Source organism: Canis lupus, chromosome 15, assembly GCF_011100685.1.
Source record: "Canis lupus familiaris isolate Mischka breed German Shepherd chromosome 15, alternate assembly UU_Cfam_GSD_1.0, whole genome shotgun sequence".
In the NCBI taxonomy this organism is placed as follows: Eukaryota; Metazoa; Chordata; class Mammalia; order Carnivora; family Canidae; genus Canis; species Canis lupus.
The window spans coordinates 3,581,594-3,603,050 of NC_049236.1; the positions used below are offsets into that span (position 1 = coordinate 3,581,594).

A 21,457-nucleotide genomic window follows, 5' to 3' on the forward strand; every position below is an offset into this window, starting at 1 on the left:
CCAAAGTTTTTTGGAAGTTAAGTGATACAGTTTGGACTCATGTATTACCACCATTTTATAAGGAAGGAAACTAAGAATGAGAATTAACTTGCTAAAAGTGTGCATCAGAGCCTAGAATAGAATGAGTCCTTAATATTTTTTGCATCCTATGGCTGATGGTAACCATGTCATAAAAAGTGACACATGCACAGAAGGGATAGAGCAGATAGTAGCATCTCTACTAAGCAGTCTTAAAATATGTAGCCCAAATGCAGTGCTGGAACAATTTGCCAATCTGTTTGCCTTCCCAACTGTAGAAAACTAATCAACATTCAGCAACACACTGGGAGCTGAAATCATGCTTTGCCATAGATAAAAGGCATTTATAGGCTGCAGGGAAGAATTCTTGAGTAGGAGGGCCATGAGTCTACTGCCTTATTTCTTCAGCTCCATATTGTCTTGCCATCCAATTTACTCTGAAAGCACTTACACTGCAGCTGGCACCCACCTTGTTCTCCAGGCTTACCTCTTGCTCTGCAATCCTTAATGCATTGTCCTGCCGGGCATCTTTGTCAGTCCTAGAACTGGCTGGAGACTGAATTCGTTTGACTAGCCGCTGTTCACACTCCTCTAGGCGTAGTCGGATATTCTTCAGCTCTGAAATGTACATCTTAGCCACAGTTTCCTCTTTGTCCTCTGTGAATGCACAAACACAGGTTACCATTAAGCACCACAACAGAGGTCAACAAACCTGAAAACAACAGATTCACCTTCAGACCTGATACAGCAGACCTGATACTCCACAAATGAAATTAAGGCCTTCTGTGGGGGGAACCTTCTACCTGGTCCTAATTCCCTGCATTGTATACTCATCTTTAAGGATCTAACTATGTTATTTCCACAAGAAAATGTGATTGGTTGATTAGCAATAATGACTGAAATATGGCCTCTTCATCCATGACCAGATTTTGAGAATTCATCTCTAAGTGTTTCCCTATCTCAACTTTTTAGCCACTCAAACAAACAGTAAAAAGGTGGTGCTTTCTAGTCTACATGAAGGGTCTAGCAGTACCCTTCAAGGCTCTCAATCACCATTACTCTCCCTCTTCCCAAAGCACATACCATTTTCTATGGACTTCATCAGGTGCTGGAAATGGGTTTTACAAGCCTCCACCTCCTCTTCTAAGCGCAAACGATCAGCTACTGAGAAGAGCAGAGAGTCACGGCTATCCTGCAGAAAGTCTTCATAGTGGGCTTGGAGGTTCTTCATAACCTGGTGACACTCCCCTGGCCCAGAGGATCGAAGCTAAAGAGAAAGCAGGGGAAAAAATGGAAGAAATTTCAATAGAATGGGAACATAATACTTTATCTACTTCTTTTTATATTTAACATATATACAAATCAGGTGCGCACATCATAATTGCAAACATGTTGATTTTTCAGAAATAGAACTTATCTGTGTAGTCAGCATTCGGATCAAGGAACAATATTATCAGCACCTCAAAAGCACCCATTGTGCCCTCTTGAACAGAACCCTTTATAATAGTTAATTCACCATTATTGCTCTACTACATACACACTTACACAAGAGCTGCTTGTCCTGCAGAGTGAGAAGAAGCCTACAACCTTTGGTTGGCCAAGAAGACTAAAGATGTTATTCATTTCCATGAGGAATTTCCTTAAACACTCAGGCTGCTGTTTTTAGTATCTAGGACCCCCTAATCCTGAAATACTATTCCCAACTCCACTTTACATCTTTGGGATGGTGGGAGTGTCACAGCAATGAAAAAAAGTTCCTTCTGAACAAAGTTTGCCAATAGCATATGAGCTGGAGGTAAGGCTTTCACAATTACCTTTTCCAGGTTCCAGGTCTTTACAAGGTCAAGGTCCCTCCTCAGATAGTTCCAGGAGATAAGGCTTTTGGTGTTAACATGTAGCTGATGCCAAAGGGCCATCACTTTTTGATAAGACTGCTCCACCCTAAAAATAACAGAGAACCTGGCTGTAGCTTTTCTAAATTTGAGCTCCACATTAGAGACCTTCCAAGGGAAAAAATGTGATTGCCTTAGCAGAACTGGGTTTATATGCTGAGCAGAGAAAGGCAGGGATCAAATACTTTAACAAGGTAACCTTTAAAGCAAAAGTAATTGAGATATTCAAACAATCTGGATTTATTACTGTATTATGTCTCTGATATCAGCAGTCTTATAAATGTGACCTATATACAATACAACCATGAGAAGTTAGAAGATATACCCATGAAGAGAAGAAATAGAGAAAAGTAGAAATAAATAACGCCATCTAGAATCATTGAAAAATGACAATATCAATGCTTAAAAAGTGCATTATTGGGCACCTGGGTGGCTCAGTGGTTGTCTGTCTACCTTTGGCTCAGGGCATGATCCCGGGGTCCTGAGATCAAGTTCTACATCAGGCCTCCCTGCAGGGAGCCTGCTTCTCCCTCTGCCTATGTCTTTGCATCTCTGTGTTTCTCATGAATAGATAGATAAAATCTTAAAGGGGGAGGGGGTATTGCTATGGTCCATATAGTCACAAAACTGCTAAGATGTTTGAAAGTTAAAAGCAACTTAAAAAGTCAACTGGCATGTTAAAAATAAAAAACAAGACTACATTATGAAGGACTGGAGAAAATTTTTTTCTAAGGTATCCATGCTTCATTCAATCTTAACTTCTTGACGCCCTCCAGACTCACAAATACACAGACATATTCAACACACACATACCTTGAATTCCTTCAAGTTGAGGAATATGAGATATAAAAAAAAAGTATGGAAAACTAGAAGCCACTACTTCAGTTAAATATGTGACCTTATTAAACCCACTAGTTTATCTTCTTTTTCTCCAAAAATTCCACTAAAATTTCAATGATGTCAAAATCTATAGTTGAAAATAGCAGACTCTGGAAAGCAGAACTCTGGAGTGGGGGAGGTAACTGCTAACTTTTATTACAAGCTTCGTGGTGTAATTCAGCTTTTAAAAATATGTTTGTATATTATGTTAATAAAATGCAGAATATAAAATTAACTACAAAAATCAATCTTCTGGGATCCCTGGGTGGCGCAGCGGTTTGGCGCCTGCCTTTGGCCCAGGGCGCGATTCTGGAGACCCGGGATCGAATCCCACATCGGGCTCCCGGTGCATGGAGCCTGCTTCTCCCTCTGCCTGTGTCTCTGCCTCTCTCTCTCTCTCTGTAACTATCATAAATAAATAAAAATTAAAAAAAAAAATCAATCTTCTGAGAGTGAACTGTTTATAATCAAGAATGAACACTGAATATATCTTAATTGAACGTAAGCATTTACTGAAAACCAACAATGTAGCTGCCAGTGCAAGACTCGGTATCTAGGAGGTCTTTCCCAGAAGAAACTTTAAAATTTGGTTGCTCTGTTTAAGAACACGAATGCAGATTCATCCCTCCCTCAAGTTCACTCAAGGCCAAGCAGCACAGGTTGCAGTACAGAATGGTAGCTGAGCAAAGTTACCTGCTGGCCATCTCAATGGCATCCTTATTGGGTGAGGGGATGAGGAAACAGACCGATGGCACCATTGCCTCATTCCCTGTGGGGCTGATCACTTTCCACTTGGTCCGCTGAGAATTATCTTCCAACACGCACTCATCATTCTTGCAAATGGTGATCTGGAGAGACAAACTCACAAGTTTTTGCTAATGGATAAACCAACAACTCACTATGATAGGGTGCCTGATTCCACGGCTATGAAATTCTTAAGAAAAAAAAAAAAAACATTTTTGAGATTTGCCATCACTTAATGAGGGTCCCTGATTTTGATAAAAAGATAATCTTATAAATACACAATACAGGAAAGGTTGTGACATCAAATAAGTCAAGGAAGCAAGTGTTTGTTAAATGTTCATTACATGTCAAGTAAGTAACTCAGTATATGAAAATTATAAGGAGATTGTCTTAAGACCTCCAAGAGCAATCTCTCTGTGTCTACAAAGGTAAAAAAGGGACACAAATAATTGCAACTTTGCTTTTGTGATACTTCCTCTTCCACCCTTCTTTTCATCCCAGTCAAATCCCTGAAAAGGTTTAAGCATTCTGGAATCATCAATTCTTTCTCTTGGGAAATAACCAACATTACCATCCATATTTTACAGACAGAAACACTGAAGACACAGAAAAGTGCCAGAGAAGTTCATTTCTTTGCATTACAAACATTAACTGAGCCTAATATGTGCCTGGAATTTTGCTGGGCCACTGGACGTAAGAATGGTAAAATGGTAAACTGACAAATGTGGTCTATATCCCACATATTCTGGTGGGGCACAGTGTTACAATACTGTGTGAAAAATGCAATTTACCAGGGAATGCATAAAAGGGACATGACCCAGTCTTGCCTAGAGAGGTAAAGGAAGACTATTTGGGAACTTGAAGCTACATTAAGGAACTTAGACTTTCTAAATAGAATTGGGGAATTGTTATAGGATGTAAGCAGGGGAATGACTTTTTTAGAGAGCATGCTAGGGGGCGCCTGGGTGGCTTGGTCAGTTGGGCAACTGACTATTGATTTTGGCTCAGGACATGATCTTGGGGTCTTGCGACTGAGACTTGCTTTGGGCTCTGAGCTGAGCAGGGAGTCTGCTTGAGGATTCTCTCTCTCTTCCTCTTCCTCTGCCCCTAACCCCACTCATGCCATGTCTCTCTAAAATAAATGAATGAATCGTAAGAAAAAAAAAAAAAACAAAAAAATATCATCTGGTGGAAAGATAAAGAATGCATTGAATGGAGCAGGCTAATGCCATGATCCAACTGGGAGAAATGGCTGGTCTAACTTAGGGTAGTGCTGCATGGTCAGAGAAAAGTACATCTAGGGGATATTTGTTTACAGGTTGGTATTGATTTAGTAGTCCTACTAACTGTAAGGGATAAGAGGGGAAAAGCCAAAGGTGTTGCTCAGGTGTTACAAAGTACCATTTCTGACATCACTAAGGAAATAGGGTGGATGATGATGCCAATCCCTGAGACAGGGAGCAGGTCAAGGCAGTAGAGTCTGGGCCTTTTTTTTTTTTTTTTTTTTTTTTTTTTTTTTAAGAATGGTTAAGTTTCTAATTTAAAAAACAAAACAAGCTGCGCCTCCACCTCTTTCAGAGGGCAAAATAAAATAAAAATAAAAATAAAAATAAAAATAAAATAAAATAAAATAAAATAAAATAAAATAAAATAAATAAAATAAATAAAATAAAATAAAATAAAATAAAATAAATAAAATAAAATAAAATAAAATAAAATACAAAACGATTGGACCTCTCCCTATCATAAGCCTAACTGAAGGTTTGGCGTCTCCCCTTACTTCCCTCTGGAGCCAGAGGTACCCCTTCCACTTCCTCACCTCTATCTGCCGATAGTCGCAGATGGCCTTTACAGAAATGGTACTCTTCAGCACGTGGTCAGGACTGCGTGGCTTAAGTTGAACAATGGTTTTTGATCTCCCAACAAGACTGGCAACGGAACTCTTGGACTGTATAAGCTGCTCCTTTTCATCCTAAGAAGTGAAAAGAAACACAAAGAAACATTAATGCTGCCACTCAGGGTGACCGAGCCAACAAAGAAAACTGAGTGCTCCACTCCCTCAGAGAATGTCATTTCTCAATTAAGTAGGGATCCATGGTGGAGCCATCTTAGAAATACAAAGATAAAAAAGAAACAAGGAGAGGATATTTCTGTTTTCTACCAAGTGCTTTTGTGCTTTTGTACTCATATTGCTCAGCTTTCTCCCTGTGCCCTTTTCAATGAATCATGAAGCCACATGCAAAAAATAATAAAAACATAAAACGAAAAAGAACTGCCAACTGCCAAATACAAATAAACACAGCTAACATGGGATTTCCCCAAATAAGGTTCAGAAAGCGTGGAAGTTTAAGAATAATAACAACATTGCTGTTGCTATTATTATTATTCAGTTTCTTACTGGTAGAAGCCAGTTCTTGCCTTCTGCTTAGGAGAAGCCAGAATTGTGCTCTTTAAGAAATTTTTAAATAATTATACCTCCCAAGCTCCACTATTAAATTTCACTTTCTTAAATTGAGTCAAACTTTGTAGAGAAAGATCTTAGCTCTTCCACCAACAATTTATAAACTGGTGCTGTTGGTGAAGACATCATGACAAATGTAGGATTTACATTTTAGTGTCTTGCTGTGCCACAGTTACGTAAATTTGACTAGTTTGAAAGAAGTATCATGCAAAATTCAAGCTCTCAAGTCTCTGCAAACCCCATTATCTTAAAAACTAATAACTTCTTGTCCACAAAATTGGTAGCAATCTACTACCAATTGTGTTAGAGAGTAAAAGGTAACTTTCATGTATCACCAGGATGTGTCAAGCCCATTTTGAGGTATAAAGTCCTTAGAAGAGGGCTTTCTTAGGATGGAAGTAGATGTGATGAGAGTAAAGAGTTAATAATGTTAAGAAATGCCATTAAAGAATTAAGAATATGCAAGTAAAGAAAAAGAAATGCTTAAATAAACTACCTGTGCCTGTCCCCGGGAGCATGATTGGAAGAAATACAACTTTAACTTATTAGTTAAGAAAGAGGAATGGAATATATCAGGGAGACAGCCACACTGTTCCATATTTGAGAGCTGGTCTACCCATTTCCGTTTCCTTGCAATAAAGATGTAAATTTCTGTCTAACCCACAGCCAAACATCTCAAGTTCCAGAGACCAAGTGCTCAGCGTGGTAAAAGTTCTGAAAAGAACCAGAAGCCATGACAGATGCTCCCGAACCTGACGGACAAGCTGAGGAAAAGCTGAGGAGCAGACCCAGGTGACTTCATGCCCAGATGACGCCGCCAACCCGATGCCCCTGACCTGGAGAGGAGGGAACAGAGCAGCGACCCTCGAGAAGAGAAGATATGACAACAATTGCAGAGGAGTTACCCTAAGACAGGAAGGTACTCTGTGGAAGGGAGGAGATAATAGCCAAGGATTATTATATTCCTCCTTCATATTTGAAGTACCTCCAAGAGAGACATTCTAGAGACAACATCTAAAACGTCAGGTTTTTATCCTTCATTCCAAGTTAATTAAATTAACAGATTATTTGCCCAGGTGAAACACTGAATGTGAACCCATTCACAGGTTAATAACATCTGAAAATGTAAAAACAAATCAATAAATAATCAACTAATGTTCACAAATACTCAAGTCTCATTTATGAAAAAAATGACATTTTGGGTTTTTCTGGTTCTCTTATCATTTTCTACTGAAGTGAGAGCCCCCTGCTTCTCATATAGAAAAAATAATTTCCCTATTACATACTATTCTATCTTAATTTGGGATGTAGCTGGAGCCTTGTCTTGCCAACTCTGTGTAATATACATTCAATACATGTAAACTATCCTGCTCTGATTTTATTACTGGCACTCTTGAAAGAATAATTCACTGGAGAAAATGAATATAAAATTGATTGGATTAAACACTGGATGCCAAAATTTTTTTAAGTTCATATAGCTACATTAACTGGACAAATATTGCATTATATCTAAACAAGATATTAATGTCACCCTTAGTTAAATTGATATTCTAATATCTCATTTTACCAAAATGACCAACGAGGAAAAATTTGGCTCAGGTCTAATTCACTGGTTTGGTTTGGTTTTAATTCATTTTGCATGAGAGAGTAAAAAAGATTTTGATGTCACCTAATCCCCTTCAACTCCATATTTTCATGCTCTACACCACATCTTTTATCCCAACTATTGAATTAAAATAAGAACAATGCAAAGAAAGTATGCTGAGCACTAACTGGCTCAAGGGGAGAGGACTAGGCCATTACTGCAACAGCATACCCAAAGGAATCTAATTAGCAACTTCTTTAAGGAAAGAAAAGAAGAAAAAGAAAAAAGAGCAAAATTGGGGTTAAACTCTATTTGAATGTGAGCCAAACTGTATAGTATTGACCCATTGCCCCAGAGCTTTCAAGGATATAAACAGCAGCAGCTGGGATGGTTTACTCTGTTTCTCAGAGGTAATCACCCCGCTGAGGCAACACCCACCATGGAGTCCTGGAGCAGGTCCTCAAGGCGAGATAAGCTGGTGTTGTGGTCACAGGAATATTTTCGTTTGATGGAGTCTTGGAGGTTCCTCAAGAATGACTCCAGGTCCCGCGCATCACTGAAGAACTGTGGGGATAGGAGGGGTACCTCATGCTCAACTCATCACAGCACATGGATGTTAACCGATTGAGCAATCGTCTTGTGCTGAACTGAGAACTGATTACTCTCCTGGATTAGTGATACGTCATTAGAAGGTCCACAGGAGTAGAAATGGGGCTGAAAATGCCACATCCGGGAAATATCCGTGATGACACCCACAGACCTTAAGGCACTCTCTAGGAAAGTCAGTCAGCTTCCCCTCCTCAGAAACACTTCAAGTGATGACACCTGGCTATGAGGTAAATGTCATGAAGAGCTTAGAGGCTGAAGGGTCAAGTGTTCCAATCCACTGACAAGGTTACAAAATGATCAGAAAGATTATTTAATGTAGGGCAAACCCAAACAGAGGTTAACAGCTTCTTTCCTTCTGCCACCCTCCTTGTTGAAAACAAGGACTATATTCTCGACATTGTGATAGACTGAAGAAAAATGGTCCTGATATTTTACAGCTTCTCCCATCAAGAGAGAGGGTCTTCTTCTCCCTTTGAACCTGGCTTTGAGCACATGTCTTGCTTTGGCCAAAGACACATTAATAAATGTGACAGCAGAAAAATGGGCTTATGCACCAGGTCTTGCTCTCTCTGGCCACGTGTGGAACACAGCTACTCTGTGAAGAAACCTAGGACAGCCTATTAGATGCTAGAGACTTGTATACAGACTTGTACCCCACCACCCAACCCAACTGTCTGACACGGAAGTGATGCTATTTGTGACCAGCCAGCCCCCAGCCTGCCTGCCAGCTGCCTGCAGCCCTCCAGAAGCTGGTGAGAAAATCATCTTTTCTCATTTCAGCTGGCCTAACCCAAATTACCAACTCACAGAATCAAAAGCTAACTCAAGGACTGCTGCTTTGAACAGCTGTGCTTTAGGGTGGTGGCTCACACAGTATAGGTTAACTGATACAGACTTGTTTTTCAGCCCACCTCTTCCATGCACAGGCTCTCGTGCACGCACACACAGATACATACCTGAATGGAAAGGGTCTTCCTTCACCCTCTCTGATAATCACGCACTCATCATGCACACAATGTGCACACAGACACAAAGTCCACATACCTGAAAGTAAGCAGTATTCTCTTTCACATGCTGCTCGACACACAAGCACAGCTGCTTCATCCACTGCAGCTGGGACTGGGCGGCAGCGCTGTAAGCCTGCAGCAGCCAAGCACACACACAGAAGGGCAGGGCTTAACAACATATATGTGTGCAATGCTCTCTTCTAAGCACACCTCTGCCAACGACAGGCCAACAGAAGATACACGGGGATCCCCGATGGGCACCTGCTGAGCACTGGCCATCAGAAAGAGGCTTGCCTTTCATCCAATGCAGTTACATAGAAAAAAGGCCTCTTCCACGCTCAGTTCCAACTACAACTAACCCTCGAACAATGGAGGGGTTAGGGGTGCCGAATCCCTGTACCGCTGGAAATCCACACATGACTCGACTCCCCAGAAACTTAACTACTAATAGTCTGTCTGGAAGCCTTACCTAGAACATAAACAGTCCATAAGCACCTATTTTGTGTGTTATATATCATATACTGTATATATTTGCTAGAAAGTAAGCTACAGCAAAGACAATGTTACTAAAAAAACCATTAAGAGAAAATACATTTACAGTACTATACAGAATTTATTTTTTTTTTAAATCCGCATATAAGTGGGCCCAGACAGTTCAAACCCAGGTTGTTCAAGAGTCAGCTGTAAATGATCAGCAAAACCTGGACTATATAAATCTCTCCCAGATTCCTCTACTCTCTCTCTACTCTGGGCAAAGGCACCACACCAGGATCTGCCTGGATGCTTATTTGAAAAAATATGGTTCATAGGAGTCAATAGCTCTTCTAGTATCTTATCATATTCTCTTTTGTCTGTACTCTTTTGCGGGCTGGGATGAAGAGAGAGGATCCAAGACGAATGATCACTGACACTTCCTCCTCCAGGTGTTTCAGCAGAACAAAGTCTCAGATTTAATGCCTCTCTAATGACAACCTCTGAGCACTTGACCCCCACACATTCTCAAGTCACATACCTCCACAGTCTGCTTGGCTGGGTGGTTCTCAAGTGACAGCAGCTCTGCTGTATCTTGTAGAGACCGAAACACATCCTGTTTCTCCTCCAGCTGCATTGTCAACTCCTGAAAATTGAATTCCATTATATGCAATAAATGCTATTAAAGGGGGAGGAGCAAGAAAGAAAAGGCTGTGTTCCTTGCCTGACTTTAAAGGAGCCTACAACATGGGGTTGGTGCCAAAATCAGAGGAGTAAACAGCACATGCCAGAGGGTTTCAGAGAAGAGCAAAAACGCTAGAATTACTAGAGAATGATTCACAAAGGATATGGGACCTAGGCCAGACCTAAGGAAGCAGGGGAACATTGGATGAGCACTGAAGGCAGAGGAAGGAGGTGACTTGGCAGGAGCAGCTGGTTCATGTCCCCGTTGGCCTAACACAGTACCTGACATACCCCAAGATCCCAATCACTGACTGGCCGGCTTTGCTCAGACTGTTTCATTAGCCTGCAGTGCCCTCCACTGACTATACATGATGTTAACAGTATGGGACCCTATTTAGAGGCTTGCTCTTCTATGAAGCTGGGTACTGATCCCTGCTGTCAGATCCGATCCCTTCTTCCTACGCACTTTCTTTTTATCTTTACCATAGCCTACTTCCCATTCTCAGACAGACTGTTTTCTGTCTTCTAGCATCTATTCCTTCTCCTTTACTACAGAAGAATCATATTACCATTCTCCAACCAGGAGAAGTTTATATTTTCTAAACCCTAATGGAATTAAAAAGTATCTAAAGTAAGTGTTAATTAAAAAAAAAAAGCTGGGCAGCCCCAGTAGCTCAGCGGTTTAGCGCCACGTTCAGTCCAGGGTGTGATCCTGGAATCCTGGATCGAATCCCATATCGAGCTCCCTGCATGGAGCCTGCTTCTCCCTCTGCCTGTGTCTCTGCCTCTCTCTCTCTCTTCTCTCTCTCTCTCTGTGTCTCTCATGAATAAATAAATACATCTTAAAAAAAAAAAGCTGCTTATTTGCATAAAATTTATAAAATCCTTAAAAAGCCGCACTTAGCAACAAAATGACCCTACCTATATTCACTGAAAAAAAAAGAATAAAAAGTATTATACCATTGTCCAATACCGAATTTTCTTTCCCGTTCTACAAATGAAGAATTCTGACCAAAAAATTATTAAATGGATTTAAGAGAATTCAGAATTTGTGAGAAGCCAAGAGTATACCTCAGTTATACAATTTCTAAGCTCCAAACTAAGTGCTTTGCCTTTATTAGTTAGTCAATCTTTTACACAATCCTTTGAAGTAGTACTACTATCCCATTTTACAGAGAGGTCCACCGAGATTAAATAACTTGCTAAGGGTCAAAAAGCCAGTTAAGCAGAGGAGTAAGAGTTTGAACCTAGGTCTCTTTCACTGCAAAGCCTATCATCTTAAACACAAAGCTATTCTGAAATGATTCAACTTGCAGATTGATATTCTTTGTCCAAGACGCTGCCTTTTTAAAAAATTTATTTAAGAGCAAGGGTGTGTGTGTGTGTGTGTGAGAGAGAGAGAGTGAGAGAGAGAGAGAGAAGGAGCAGGGGGAGGGGAGAGGGAGAAACAGACTCCCACTAAGCAGAGGGACCCTGGGATCATGACCTAAGCCAAAGGCAGACACTTAAACTGACTGAGGCACCCAGGTGCTCCAAGACACTTCCTTTCTAAATGCAGTCTACGTAAATTCATTCCAGGGCTCAGGTTCCCATCTCTCCATGTATTCTTCTCACATGCAGATCCATTTAAATAGGGAGGTGCCTATTTCTACCTAAGCAGAATGCAAATCCAGAAATCCAAGTTCTCAATAGACTAGCCTCTCTATCTCCTTCTGCTATTACATAAATATGACAGGTCTGTTGTGCTAGACTTACAGAGAAATAATTTCTCTTGGCTGAGATGTTGGGATTGTTGTCACTCCAATCATATGCTAGTTCCTCCTCCTCCTTCTCATTCAACCAGATCAACTCAGCTGTAGCTCTGGAGACAAATTTATGCAGGCTCTGGAGGTGCCTCATCCGGAAGCTAGAAGTTTCCTAGACAAAGCAAGGATTACAAAGTTAGATTCCCAGGATTTCCCATGTAAAAGACAGCACATGTGGCATCAAAGCAAAGAATAACCCAAGAAATAAATTTGGCCTTGATTTTTCATCACTGGGTGTGCCTACCTGAACTCAAATTTAGTACAAGTTTGGTACAGGACTCCCAGAGCCCTGGTCAATCCTAGCAAGAAGTTAGAACTCATCAGGCTTTTGTGGGGCTCCCTGAATAAAGGATGATCCTAGACCTGTCCTACCCTGGACAATCTCAAAAGACAGGAACAAAGAAGACATAGAAGAGGAGTCTCCTTCCTACTAATCTCGAACTTTTAGTTTTGGTGTCTCAAGACACATACAGCCACTCCTGGGTAAAACATGGAAACTAGGGCAGTTTCTACTTAATTAAACCATTCTGGGGCAGTAGTTTCTGATCCACTAAGAAAACAGAAAATGCCGTAATACATATGAACAATTACAAAGTAAGTGGTATAACCTAATAACAGAAAACCAAAACAGGGCTGAACCATATAAACTTTCTGAATTAGTGAAGACAGTTGTTTGGAAAGAACTGTATTGTCCATGAAGAAAATAAAAGAGCCAAAACTCACCTTCAGTTTACAATATTGTGTCTCCAGCTTTCCAAGAGTTTCGACATAACTGGTATGAAAATTTTGGGACATTTTTCCCTGATAAGAAAGGAATGAAATAGATACATTAGAGAAAAAGTAAGCGAACTATATGTACAATATGGTTTCAACTATGTCTGCACACAGATAAGAACTGGTTAGTTGAGATAACAAATCTCTGGGTCAGGTTTTAAAGCCTGGGGCAGCACTGGGTGAGGGACAATTCAGTGGGGTGAATACAGCTGACTGATCTGATACTTCCAGTAACTCTGGGAGGTTTCTAGCAAAACTTATGCCTAATGATACCCAAACTACTCGATTGCTTTTTTGAAGAGGAAAGTTAAAATTACAAATGGGGAAGACAGAATGAGGGAGGGAGAGACTGAAGAAGTTTCCCTGTATCAGCTCTCCCTTGCAGGCAGGAGGTGAAGTGGAAAGAGCAGAAAGTTTTAGGGGAGAGGGCCTGTGTTTGGAAACTGCACCCACTACATACTGATTTTGACTTTAGCTTTCTATATCACTATTCTTTTTTTAGTAAAAAGAGGTTAATAAAAATACCTTGCTCATAAGGGTATTTCAAAGAGCAAAAGAGACATTTCATGTGGAAAGGGAATTTGTTTGTAAAGTGCTGCTCATGTTATCATTCTTTTCCAGAGCCCCCTACTTGCCTTTTATTTTTTTTTTTTAAGTAGGCTCCATGCCCAGCATGGAACCCAAAACAGGGCTTGAACTTACAACCCTGAGATCAAGACCTGAGCTGAAATCAAGAGTTGGATGCTGAACTGACTGAGCCACCCAGATGCCCGCAGAACCCACTTCTCCTCGGAAATAGCTGCACCATGCACACTATTCCATTACCCGCCCTGCCCCACTGCACCTTCTCATAATGGATTCAGAATAGCACGTACCTCATACAGCCTGGCCTCTTTGACACTTGAGCCCAGTTCTTCCACACTAGTGTGGATGTGCTGCTGTGTTTCCAGCTGTAACTCCACACTAGGCAGGTCATTGCCCCATTCTGCTCGTTCTAGTTTCATCTGGAAAAGGAAAAATATGTACATAATTGACTGAATTGGCAAACACGGAAAAATTTCAGAATTGATGTTGGGCAAGGGGGTTGAAGGTAGAAGACTGGGCAAAAGGAGACCTAAGCCACCTCCATCATGGCCTCTCATAGGAAAACATGCCATTGTCACCCCCAAGGGGCTGGAGACTAGACCCCACCAGCTACTGCAGCAAGGGCAGCCTTCTGTTGGTGCATTTTGGGATACATTCCTGAATTTACCAACCAGAAAGGTGTTTCCACAGGCTGAAGATTAACTTTATAGTTTAGGCATTTTCCTTTATGGAGCCCCTTCATTTCACAATCAGAATGGATATAAGAAGTATCTGAAAATGTTAAACTTCATTCATGGCATCAACTATTGATCAATGGTAGATAATTTACAAATAGCTTCTCTTGGATGTTTTTATTTATTGGTACATGGGGAAGAATTTATTTTTTTTTCATGGGGAAGAATTTAATAGAAAACAAAAGGATGGGGCACCTGGGTGGCTCAGTCTATTAAGTGTCTGACTTTAGCTCAGGTCATAATCTTGGGGTCCTAGGACCAAGCCCCACATTGGGCTCTACTCAGTGGGGAGTCTGCTTCTCCCTCTCCCTCTGCTTCTCTCCTGCTCATGCTCTCTCTCAAATAAATAAATAAAATCTTAAAAAGAGAAAACAAAAGGATTAGAAGGATAAGGACAATATCAAATTGAACCACTAACCTAGAAAACATGCAAACAGTACCCCTAAGATTTGTGAAACACAGCAACCTTGCTTAAACTGAAGAGGTAAGACCAACAACAAAGAGTCAAGAATAAGCTCCTCTGCCAATGAGGAAATTTCTGAAAAGATGACTAAGATTTACAGACTACACTCTCTCCCATGAGCTCCACCCACTTTGAGCATGGTTAGCTAAAGGGAATGGATTCCCATAGAACTTCAAATCAGAAAAGCCTATGCTATTGGGTGTGGGATTTCTGAGGATTTGAGCTGACCCCACCCGTTTAACATTTGTGAAGGGGGCTTGAGTCAACAATTAAGAGTTTACACAAGGAGCACAGAGCAACCTAGCACCCTTAGGACAAGTTGCCGGATCCAGTAAAACCTGAATACCGGTGCAGCCACTCTGGAAAACTGTGTGGAAGTTCCTCAAAGAGTTAAAAATAGACGTGCCCTACGACCCAGCAATTGCACTGTTGGGGATTTACCCCAAAGATACAGATGCAATGAAACGCAGGGACACCTGCACCCCGATGTTTATAGCAGCAATGGCCACAATAGCCAAGCTGTGGAAGGAGCCTCGGTGTCCATCGAAAGATGAGTGGATAAAAAAGATGTGGTTTATGTATACAATGGAATATTACTCAGCTATTAGAAATGACAAATACCCACCATTTGCTTCAACGTGGATGGAACTGGAGGGTATTATGCTGAGTGAAGTAAGTCAATCGGAGAAGGACAAACATTATATGTACTCATTCATTTGGGGAATATAAATAACAGTGAAAGGGAATATAAGGGAAGGGAGAAGAAATGTGTGGGAAATATCAGAAAGGGAGACAGAACGTAAAGACTGCTAACTCTGGGAAATGAACTAAGGGTGGTAGAAGGGGAGGAGGGCGGGGGGTGGGAGTGAATGGGTGACGGGTACTGGGGGTTATTCTGTATGTTGGTAAATTGAACACCAATAAAAAATAAATTAAAAAAAAAAAAACCTGAATACACTGCTTAAGTACTTGGAACATACACCCACCTGCATTTCTTCTACCCAAGACAGTAGTTCATACACAAATCGAAGATTGCCTTCATCTTCAGAGGAGGAGATAGACACAAGTTCAGCCCGAGTCATGGGCTTTCGGAACCAGGAGGTAGAGGAAGAATGGGTTCCCTTGGTCAAGGGTTCTGCCTTAAGATGAGTAGTGGTTAAAGTAGAGGGTGGAGCCAATTCAAGTGAAGTGAAATGGCCCTTTCGATACAAGTTTGTGCACTCTAGACGCAAGGTGACCAGCTCATCCTGCAGGCGCATAACCCTGAAATGTAAGAAGAGAAAAAAGGAAGAGATTTAAATCTGTAACCTACTTTTCTTTTTTTAAGTGGGCTCCATGTCCAACGTGGGGCTTGAACTCACAACCCTAAGATCAAAGGTCACAGGCTCCACCGACTGGGCCAACCCAAACCCCTGTAATGCACTTTTTAAGATAAAATATTCCTTATCCATTTGATAAGGATGAGGTAAAAATAAAAATGAGATCATATCAGGAAAAAGTGTTTTGAAAAAGAAGAAGTGTTATATGAACATAAGGAGGTATTAGTATCTTCATCGTTCATGAGGCAAATGCCAAATTGCAGTATTAATTGGAAGGAGGCAAACTAGTTTCTGTTTATTAACTTTTGGATAGTATAATAGAATGAACAATGGATAAGGGGTCAAAAGATGTGAGTCTAAGTCTCGGCTCTGTACCAATTACATGACTTAGATGATCCTCTTCCCCTTTATGGGGCTTGGTATTCTTCTCTATACAATAATGCATTGGCTCACCAGCAGCTCTAACCCAGATGTGGTACTGTATCCCTGCAGGTCACTCTGAAATATGTGTGGGTATTATAAGGTACTACAATGATTAGGAATTCCTATAGTACTACAGGTACTACAGAGTCTGCAGTAAGGGGAAGTTGTCCTCCACCATGAGAACTTGCCTGCACCAAATACCCCTAGTAACCCCACCAAGATGCTGACCTCCGACCCAGATTACAAGATTCAGAGCCTGACTCTCCATCTGTGAGCCTCAGTAGTAAGCAAGCCCTCTGTCTGAATCCCATGTTCCTCACCTAAAAGCCAGCTCTTCTAGCTGGTAGTAATTCTCATCCCGTAGGATCTGGAGGTCCACCTGCAGCTGCCTGATGAGACCTTCACATTCCTGAATGTACATGATGACATCTGACTCGCACTGAACCGGCTGTCCTGATTCCAGGTGAGCAGCGTCCTGAGAGAGAGAGAGAAAGGGAGTAATGGAAGTGGGAGAAAGCCAGTGGCCCCACCCACAAGGACTCAAGGAGCTACGGGGGGTCACTGCACATCCAGAAGTGATGAAGTGACACAGCTGGATTTCCCAATCAGTAATCTGGACCATGAGAGCAGAGAGTGAGAAGGGGAGAACATGTGACACGAGCAGAGACAGCACTCACAGCCTGCAGTGTATTCTTAGCTAGTGTCAGCTTCTCTTCACAGTTCAAAGCACCATTCTGGATTTTGTTTGCAATCTGTAGCAGCAATTCCAGCCTACAATAAGACAAACATCATAGTCACATGCCAGGCTCAAAGTGGAAAGGTAGCATCAGGTCACCTTCAGGCCCTGGGCCCACCTCTCCACAGCTGGGCGAAGCGACTTCTCTCGCTCCAACATCTCAATGATGAGCTTTCCCCACTCTTCCTCCACGTCATTTGGGTGGTAACCTTGAGGCAGTTTAATTCGGCCAAATTCAATCCACACCTTAAAAAAACCCAGAGACACTGATTTAGTCCAAAAACACAGACCCTCAGGCCCAGTTTTACACGTTCTCACTACCTCACTTCTAGCTTCTTCATCCCGCCACCTGCAGTTACTTCCATTGTCCAATAAGAGGAACCTGAATATTTAGCAGTAGCTCACCTTGAGGTGAGAGAAACCACCTCCAAAATATAGGGACTACTGCGTGTTCTAAATCTTTCCATTTCTTCTATGTTTTCCATAAATCCTCCTGTCCTCTCAATAACCCCCTTCTAGAAAGGCCCAATGCCCAAATCAACAGCTTCAAATTCTCTAGGAATCAAAATGTGGATGGAAGAGTCTTTCCATCTTAGTGAAAGAACTACTTCCTTTTGAAAAACAGAAAGCTCATTCACAAAACTCATATTTCTGAAAAAAACGCATGCCATTTTTCAAAAGCCTGCTTTAAAAATACAGGTGGTTGATACTGCCTGCCCCTTTACCACAAATTTTCAAGACGAGACCAAAAGTGAGGCTTGTTTGTCACCCTGAGACTATTGTTATCATTCCAGGTTGGGAAGAGGATGCAGGCAGTCTGACAAAGAAATAACAATAAGGCAAACCAGGCACACCCTAAGAATCAGCAAAGGATAAGCTTCCTTACCTCTAATAATTTATATAATTCCTCAATTCTTCCTTTTTCTCTCTCCTTGGCCAGAATTTCTGTTTCTTTGAAGTGTATATATTGGTTATAAAGTGCCTAAAAAATTAACATTTGGTAAATGAATAGATGGATATAAGCAACCTGACCCACCTTTTATGCCACCTCACTCAGGAGCCAGCAGCAAAAGCTCTGAGACTTAATCCCAGGAATGAATTTTATAAAAAACAATTTAAGTCCATGACCTTACCTTTAGTTCAACAGGGTTCTGGGGGAAAGATTTATCAGACATCAGTAATGTATGCTGTTTGATCCAAGGAATAAGGGAGTCCACTCGGCTTTGGTATTCTTGCCACCTGGAGTCTACTTCCTATTGCCAAAAGGTAGATATCATACACCTTCTGATTAGCAGTATACAAAACAAGCACAGAAGACAGCAGCTTAGGCTACCCCCAACCACATAAAACCCCCTTCTTCTAATTGCCTACACAGCTGCTCAGCTTAATGCTTTTAGTCCAGTTTCAGGGCTCCTCAAGGGCTCTCAAGATGGGATTCAATTTTCTGGCACTAGAATAGTCTATGCTGGATGCTATAAAATTAGGAGCATCTAGACTCATTTCTGGGGACCAAAGACAATGACCATGTATAAAGATGTTGTGGATTCAATTTGCTATGTATAAAAGTGCTCTGCATACAGTGAGTGTTTGAAAAATAAGGTCTAATTAATACTTCCACCCAAACATATCAAAGTCAGAAGGCATTTTGGGAAAGTGTTCATTTACCGTAGCACTGATCCCCTCTCCACCCTCAGGGACTTTAGGGAAGGCATCATAAATTGAAGACACATAAGTGATCACAGACTTTTCATCTGGAGATGGCACATCCACATCTGAGAGAAACAGGGTGAGAAATCTCTTAGTCAGAACAGAGGAAGCTGCCAGGAGAAAGACAATGAATATAAGCCAAACATACTCAACTCTGGCCAGGTCTCACCTTCTGCATCCAGTAAGCGGGTGACCCCCAGTCTTTCTGCCACTTCAAAAGCCTGCTCCAAATTCTCACGGTTACTTTGGATTTGTACCCTCTCCATATCCACCAGATCAGGTCTGTAAAAGTCCACCAAGGCAAATGAAAGGCCACCATCTACACATTACATATGCGTTCACACAAAGTAAACCTCTCAGAAGCACCCAGAACTGGACTATACTGATTGTGTTAGACAGAAAGCAAGAGGTTTAGAAAAGCACTAACTCCATTTTTAATTACATGACAGGAACTCAGTGCTCGCTCACTCTAAACACAGACAGCAAGTAGACTGGATTTCACTGGAATCATAACCTAGTAGAAAGTGAAAATTGGGATGTGTTTATGACCACTAAGAGTGCAAGCATTTTTATTTTTGTCATCATAATTCCTATCTTCCTCACTCCTCTCACTCTAGCCACCTGCTGTTCCTCATCCACTACAAGTAAGCCCCACTTCAGGCCCTCTGCACTTGCTGTTTCCTCCCAGTGAAGTACTCTGACCCTAGAAGGCCTGCATGGCTTGTTCCTTTACAGCTCTGCTCCAATACCCTAGTCAAAGAGTCAATCTCCAGCTACCCTGTCCAAAATATAACAAACCCCATCACTTTCTACTCCTCCATTGTACTCCCCGTCATATAACACCATGTATTTATGTGTTTGTTGCCTAACAAACAAATAAGCTCTGGGAAAGCAAGAGCTTTCCAGTAAACAAAAGCTATTTTGTTTACTGTTATTTGTACCCAGTGCTAGAACAGTAGAGGTTCAATATATATTCATTTTTTATTTTTTAAATATTCATTCATTCATTCATTCATGAGAGACACAGAGAGAGACAGAAAGAGGCAAAGACACAGGCAGAGGGAGAAGCAGGCTCCATGCAGGGAGCCCGACATGGGACTCGATCCCAGGTCTCCAGGATCATACCCTGGGCCAAAGGCAGCTCTAAACCGCTGAGCCACCTGGGCTGCCTTATATATTCCTTTTCTAAATGAGTAACATGAACCAGAGTCTTGATTCTTGGTTGAGGGGAAAAACAGCATTATAACTCATTTCAAGCAAGGTGAGAAGCCCCTCTAGGAACAGTGAACTTCTACTGCATTTACCTGTATCGGTGAATAAGTGCATTGAACATCTTCCCATCACTCCAGCAAGAGGAAAAGTTGGTACATTTGATCCCTGTGTAGCCAGCTGTCACCTTCTGGGTCCACAAGAGCAGCTTCTCCTTGGCTGACATGTCCCCTGACTCTCCACTAATGTAGATGTCAGAGATCTGTCAACAAATCGGACACAGAGCACTTTAGTATAAATAAGATGAAGCCTTCGGGCCTTCTCTTCTTCATACACATGGCTCTTGGGAGATCCAAGGTTGGCAGAGCTTGAGATGACAACTGCAACACACATTCATTCTCTTTGGTTGTCAAAGGGATGCAAGTTAAAACCCCAAAAGAGGTCATTTTTCACCTATCAAGAACAGGGAGAGTTTTTTGTAATGACACTGTTCAGTACTGGAGAGAACACCCAACCCCAATTCTCACACACCACACAGGTGAGGGAGAGTCCACACGACAGAACTCCTCCAGATGGCAGTTTTTGAATCAAAAGTCTTAAAATACACATACACAATAGGAAACCATCAGAGATACACACACAAAAAAGTTTATACCAGAATGCTTATCAAAATATGATAAACATTACAGTAAAAACTGTAGAGCTTCAACTCTAATAAAGGATTGATTGGTTACAAATTAAGAGCACGTACACATGGTAGATGTCTTTGTAGGAGTTAAAAAAGTATTTTACCTTTTATATATCTGTCCCAATATTAAGGATACGGGAAAATGATCACCATATTTCATGAAAAGAAAAAGAATACAAAATAATATACAATGATAGTGGTTTGTATAAAAGATATACTGACTACCTAAGTATATAGTCATATGTATATAAATACACATACATATGCAGAGGGCATGTGGTAAATGCACATGTGTACATGAGAGTAAATAAGGGTAAGTACAAGAGAGAAAGACACGAAACCAGTCATCACAGGTATCTCTAAATGGTAGCATTAGAGGTGATGTTTATATTTTCCAATTTTTTTTATATGTGTGCATTTTTACAAGAAAAAAACTTTATTTTATGAAACTGCCAAATCTAGCAAAGGAACTACTTTAGAGAGAAGATTCTGTGGTACAGAAGGAAATCCATGCCTTTGGTTCCATGCAGACCCGGGCTTAAATGTCAACTTCATCAACTTCACCAACTGTAAGCTCATAACACCTCAGTCATAACATCTATAAAGTGGGAATAATACCTGAGACAAGGTTTTAGGACTGTCTCGGGATTGCTGTGATAACCAA

At 41.2% G+C, this 21,457-nt stretch overlaps 1 protein-coding gene across 11 annotated transcripts in view; it reads right to left on the reverse strand.

Annotated features, from left to right (window-relative positions):
* Positions 1 to 21,457, reverse strand: part of MACF1 (microtubule actin crosslinking factor 1) — a 341,269-nt gene that overhangs the window by 146,248 nt on the left and 173,564 nt on the right. For 9 of the 11 annotated variants that reach the window (XM_038557825.1, XM_038557827.1, XM_038557826.1 and 6 more), the window contains 20 exons: positions 20,201 to 20,367; positions 19,066 to 19,178; positions 18,855 to 18,961; positions 18,323 to 18,442; positions 18,076 to 18,171; positions 17,308 to 17,435; positions 17,131 to 17,224; positions 16,774 to 16,928; positions 15,698 to 15,974; positions 13,805 to 13,933; positions 12,879 to 12,956; positions 12,106 to 12,267; positions 10,208 to 10,312; positions 9,233 to 9,328; positions 8,018 to 8,143; positions 5,353 to 5,505; positions 3,483 to 3,637; positions 1,833 to 1,959; positions 1,102 to 1,285; positions 506 to 675 (listed from right to left, as the gene is read on the reverse strand). In XM_038557825.1, coding sequence (XP_038413753.1) covers positions 506 to 675; positions 1,102 to 1,285; positions 1,833 to 1,959; positions 3,483 to 3,637; positions 5,353 to 5,505; positions 8,018 to 8,143; positions 9,233 to 9,328; positions 10,208 to 10,312; positions 12,106 to 12,267; positions 12,879 to 12,956; positions 13,805 to 13,933; positions 15,698 to 15,974; positions 16,774 to 16,928; positions 17,131 to 17,224; positions 17,308 to 17,435; positions 18,076 to 18,171; positions 18,323 to 18,442; positions 18,855 to 18,961; positions 19,066 to 19,178; positions 20,201 to 20,367 — 2,742 coding nt within the window. Of the gene's footprint in view, positions 1 to 505; positions 676 to 1,101; positions 1,286 to 1,832; positions 1,960 to 3,482; positions 3,638 to 5,352; positions 5,506 to 6,490; positions 6,497 to 8,017; positions 8,144 to 9,232; positions 9,329 to 10,207; positions 10,313 to 12,105; positions 12,268 to 12,878; positions 12,957 to 13,804; positions 13,934 to 15,697; positions 15,975 to 16,773; positions 16,929 to 17,130; positions 17,225 to 17,307; positions 17,436 to 18,075; positions 18,172 to 18,322; positions 18,443 to 18,854; positions 18,962 to 19,065; positions 19,179 to 20,200; positions 20,368 to 21,457 lie in introns of all 11 variants that reach the window. The other 2 variants (XM_038557817.1, XM_038557818.1) reach the window with 1 other exon arrangement.